Here is a 4,778-nt window from a genome sequence, read left to right as displayed (position 1 = left end):
AAGAAGTGGTGACACTTTGTGATTGTAGCCAGTTATTTTCCCTTTCTCCAAACAAGTATAAAGGAAGTCTACTGCAAGATTGTTGTAGAGACATCAAAAAATGCCATATACAGTAAATGTTTGCAACAAGGTACAAACATCAAAACAGAGGGTCAACAGTGGTAAGATGAGTGATAGAGGATTGGTTGTGTGAATGTCACAAATTTAGTGTCCTCCCCATTCAGTCTACTTCTATAAACAACCCATCTGTGCACTCCACTGTTTTCTTTCTAACTTCTGCTGTACTACTTGGTTGTAATGCTTTTCTCATCCTTGTTCTTTTGATAAATACTTGCCAAATCATCTTTTAAACATCAACTATTTTATGTGGCCTTTTCTGGCTCTATGGGTAGAATTGACCCTGCTGTCCACTGCATTCTATACAAACTTCTAGAAAACTTTGTTTCACTTTTTCTTTATCTGATTCTTGCTTTTACATTGGGAGGGCCTTGAGGACAAAGAAATTAACTCTAATTTCTTGTCAGATGATTACTGTTTGTTGAATAAATGAATGAGGGGTCAGGATTAGATCTGTTCAAAGTGCTCAGTAATAACCGAGTAAAACAGAGTAGGTAACAACCTTTAACACTTAGCATCTCAATTGATCCTTACAACATTTCTATCAAATGAGCAGGTAATCAGGGAGTGAAAGGAGGGGACAGTTAAATTCATACCTGATGGGTATGATGTACACTGTCTTCGTGATGGGCACACTTATAACTTTGACTCAAACTGCACAAAAGCAATTAATGTAACCAAAATGTTTGTATTCTAAAATAAAAAGAAAATATTAACCACATTTTTAAGAATTTTAGTAGCTTTCCCAAGGCAAGATGCAATCCTCTGTACTGGTAAGGGTTAGGGTTCTTCAAACTGGTTCTAGGCTTCCTAATTGGGACTAAATCCCAGGACTTCAAGAAAAGCATTCTTCCCAGCTCACAACAGTAGAAAAGCTCACAACCTAAATAGATAAAGTGATAGAAGAAACGGGGAGGGATGGGGGCTTTGCCCTTTTAGAGACCATGCACATTTTTCCCGAAGCAGTTTCAGGGAAAAGCAAATCCCAAGGACGTAATTACAAATTTTGAGAATGTGTTGAGTGTTTGACACTGTGTAGAAGCCCCCTAATCTATACCCTAACTCTGAAAAGTAGCTGTTATTTCCGCTTTTATTCCACATCCATTCTCTCCGGGTCCCATTCTACCACAGTCTCCCTCCTTCCAGTGCTCTCCTCTGGTGCAGAACCCCCCCACATCCACTCTCTCAGGCCCTAGGGTGAGGCGGGGGGGGGGCTCGGTCTCCTTGCCGCAGAGCCCAACTGCGCCTGCGCGGACTGCGGCAGAAGGCGGGGTGTGAGAAGCCGAATGCACAGCGACTAACGTTCACTGTGGGCTGGTACCTGCTTTCTCCATCGCCTCTACTTTCGGTTCCAGCAAGTTGACTGGAGCTTTTCTTTCTTGCAGCAGCAGCAACAGCAACAGCATTATCGCTAGCGGCAGTTTTGTGCTGAAGCATCTACACGCCTCCTGTCCTCTTTCTGCCAGATCGCGGTCCTGTTGGTGTTTGCTTCTACTCGCCGGTAGACAGGACCATGTCACTGGTAAGCCAGAATTCGCGCCGCCGCCGCCGCCGCGGTTCAACGGCCACTGCGCACAACAGCGGCAGCTGGGGTGAAATTCAGGCACCTAACGCCTCTGGTCTCCCCGCTGTTATGGCAGGCCCAGACGTCCCCCAGGGTCTCAGCGATCCTAGGATCCTCCAGGGCCTCTGCGCCTCTGAGGGCCCAAGTATGTCTGTGCTGCCCACTCCCGGTGAGGGCCCAAGCACCTGTGAGCCGCCCACAGCCTCTGAGGGCTCAAACGTCTCCAGGCAGCCTACCATCTCTGGGGGACTGAGCACCTCCGTGCTGCCCTCCCCTGGTGAGGACCCAAGCATCTCTGGGTCTCCCACCATCTCTAAGGGGCCAAGCACCTCTGGGCCGCCCACTTCCTCTGAGAAATCGAGCACCTCGGTGCCTCCCAACACCGATGAGGGCTCTAGTACTTCCGTGCTGCCCACCACCCCTGTAGGACCGGGCACCTCCTTGCTGCCTTCTTTTGGTGAGGAACTGCGCAACTCTGAGCTGCCTACCGCCTCTGAGGGACCCGGCACCTCCATGCCGCCCCTCTTTGGTGAGGAACCGAGCACCTCCGTGCTGCTCACCGCCTCTGAGGGAATGAGCACCTTCGTGCCACCCCCCAATGATGAGGGACCGAGCACCTCCGTGCTGCCCACCGCCTCTGAGGGACTGCGCACCTCCGTGCCACCCCCCATTGATGAGGGACCGAGCACCTCCGTGTCACCCACCGCCTCTGAGGGACCGGGCACCTCTGTGCTGCCCCCCTTTGGTGAGGGGCCGAGCACATCTGTGCCGCCCAACCCTGGTGAGGGATTGAGCACGTTCATGCTGCCCACCGCCTGTGAGGAACCGAGCAACTCCATGCCACCCACCCCTGGTGAGAGACCAAGCACATTGTTGAGCTCTAGTGCGTCTGTGGCCCAGAAGCCCTCCAAGTGCTCCATTGTTTTGCCAAACCCTAGTGTGGCTAGGGCCCCTGGGGACTTGGACTCTGAGGGCCCTAAGGGTGCAGAAGGTCCTGTGGAATTCCAGGTCCTGAGAGACTACGAAAGCCCCAATTCAATTACCATTATGGGCCTCAGTACTTCTCAGGTTGCCATTACCCTGAAGCCCCAGGACCCCATGGAACAGAATGTAGCTGAGTTGTTGCAGTTTCTGCTCGTGAAGGATCAGAGCAAGTACCCTATCCGGGAGTCTGAAATGAGGGAATATATTGTTAAAGAATATCGCAGTCAGTTCCCTGAGATCCTCAGACGAGCAGCAGCTCACTTGGAATGCATTTTTAGGTTTGAATTGCGTGAACTTGACCCGGAAGCACATACCTACATTCTGCTCAACAAACTTGGACCTGTGCCCTTTGAAGGGTTAGAAGAGAACCCTAATGGGCCAAAGATGGGCCTCCTGATGATGATTCTAGGACAAATATTCCTGAATGGCAACCAAGCCAAAGAGGCCGAGATTTGGGAAATGCTCTGGAGGATGGGGGTGCAGCGGGAGAGGAGGCTTTCGATTTTTGGGAACCCCAAGAGACTTCTGTCTGTGGAGTTTGTATGGCAGCGTTACTTGGACTACAGGCCAATAACTGACTGTAATCCAGTGGAGTATGAGTTTTTCTGGGGCCCACGATCCCACCTAGAAACCACTAAGATGAAAATTCTGAAGTTCATGGCCAAGATCTATAACAAAGATCCTATGGATTGGCCAGAGCAATACAATGAGGCTTTGGAAGAAGATGCTGCCAGAGCCTTGGCTGAGGGTTGGCAGGCTCTCCCTCACTTTAGAAGGCCCTTTTTTGAGGAAGCTGCTGCAGAGGTAGCATTCCCAGATTCAGAGATTTCCAACCATTCCTCAAAATATCCCCCACATTCATGGCCTGAGTCAAGATTGGAGAGCAAGGCAAGGAAGTTGGTGCAGTTATTTCTGCTTATGGATTCAACTAAGCTACCTATACCAAAGAAAGGAATTCTTTACTACATTGGCCGAGAATGCAGCAAAGTGTTCCCTGACCTCCTGAATCGTGCTGCCCGCACCCTGAACCATGTCTATGGGACAGAGCTAGTGGTACTTGATCCCAGGAACCACTCCTATACCCTGTACAACCGAAGAGAAATGGAAGAAACTGAAGAGATTGTGGACAGTCCAAACAGGCCTGGCAACAACTTCTTGATGCAGGTCCTAAGCTTCATCTTTATAATGGGCAACCATGCCAGGGAGTCTGCAGTCTGGGCCTTTCTGCGGGGCTTAGGGGTTCAGTCTGGGAGAAAGCATGTAATTACCTGTAGGTATTTGAGCCAGCGCTATATAGACAGTTTACGGGTTCCCGATAGTGATCCAGTGCAATATGAGTTTGTATGGGGCCCTAGAGCCCGCTTGGAAACCTCCAAGATGAAAGCCCTGCGGTATGTGGCCAGAATTCACAGAAAGGAACCACAGGACTGGCCACAGCAGTACAGGGAAGCAATGGAAGATGAGGCCAATAGAGCAGATGTTGGGCACAGGCAATTCTTTGTTCACAACTTCAGATAGAGGAATGCATGGCAGTCAGAAGGGCCTTGCAAGGCCAGGCCCTAGAGCCCTAAGTCTTATGTATTGGTGGTATTATATTTGGTATTTGTGTTCTAGTTCTATTTGTGTTTATTCATATTTAGTTCTTGTGTGGTATCTTGAAAAGTTTCAAGTGTTTTAATATACTGTCCAATAGGATAAATATAATTGACCACTTGCTTTGCTGTCATATTTTGGTGTAAGAGTTTTGAGAGCTTTGTAAAATGTTTTGGAAATCTTTCCATCTTGTTGCATTATCTGGAAAAGAATATATATCATATAGCTATAGATATAAGATTTTTCTTGAATGTTTCCAAATTTTACCAGTAAAATGATATATCTGCAGGTGTTAAACAAACAAATAGAACAACTGCAAAAGCAACCTTAATTGTGGCTGGCCTTCCTTTCTGTCTGCTATTGTGTAAAGAATACTGTTGTTTACCTGTATCTGCTTTGCTGTACTAAAATGTAATGAAAAATAAAAGTTGAATAAAGCAAATCTAATGCTAATGTACTAATTTATTCAGTATTCATTAAACTTATTTTTCTTCTTCTTCTTTTTTTTTTTTTTTTTTTT

At 47.6% G+C, this 4,778-nt stretch overlaps 1 protein-coding gene across 1 annotated transcript; it reads left to right on the top strand.

Moving 5' to 3' along the window:
* The first annotated feature begins 1,630 nt into the window (after positions 1-1,630).
* MAGEE1 (MAGE family member E1) lies at positions 1,631-4,183 on the top strand. Its single transcript, XM_023519452.1, has one exon. The coding sequence runs from the start codon at positions 1,631-1,633 to the stop codon at positions 4,181-4,183; it is 2,553 nt and encodes an 850-aa protein (XP_023375220.1).
* The last annotated feature ends 595 nt before the right edge of the window (positions 4,184-4,778 follow it).

The sequence above is a fragment of the Otolemur garnettii genome, unplaced genomic scaffold (genome assembly GCF_000181295.1).
Source record: "Otolemur garnettii isolate 467f Iridium unplaced genomic scaffold, OtoGar3 scaffold00175, whole genome shotgun sequence".
Classification (NCBI taxonomy): Eukaryota; Metazoa; Chordata; class Mammalia; order Primates; family Galagidae; genus Otolemur; species Otolemur garnettii.
This window is presented reverse-complemented; position numbering and strand designations above follow the sequence as displayed.

What these genes read in the sequence shown, in the direction of transcription:
- MAGEE1 (XM_023519452.1), top strand. Translation starts at nt 1,631, where the DNA reads ATGTCACTGGTAAGCCAGAATTCGCGCCGCCGCCGCCGCCGCGGTTCA.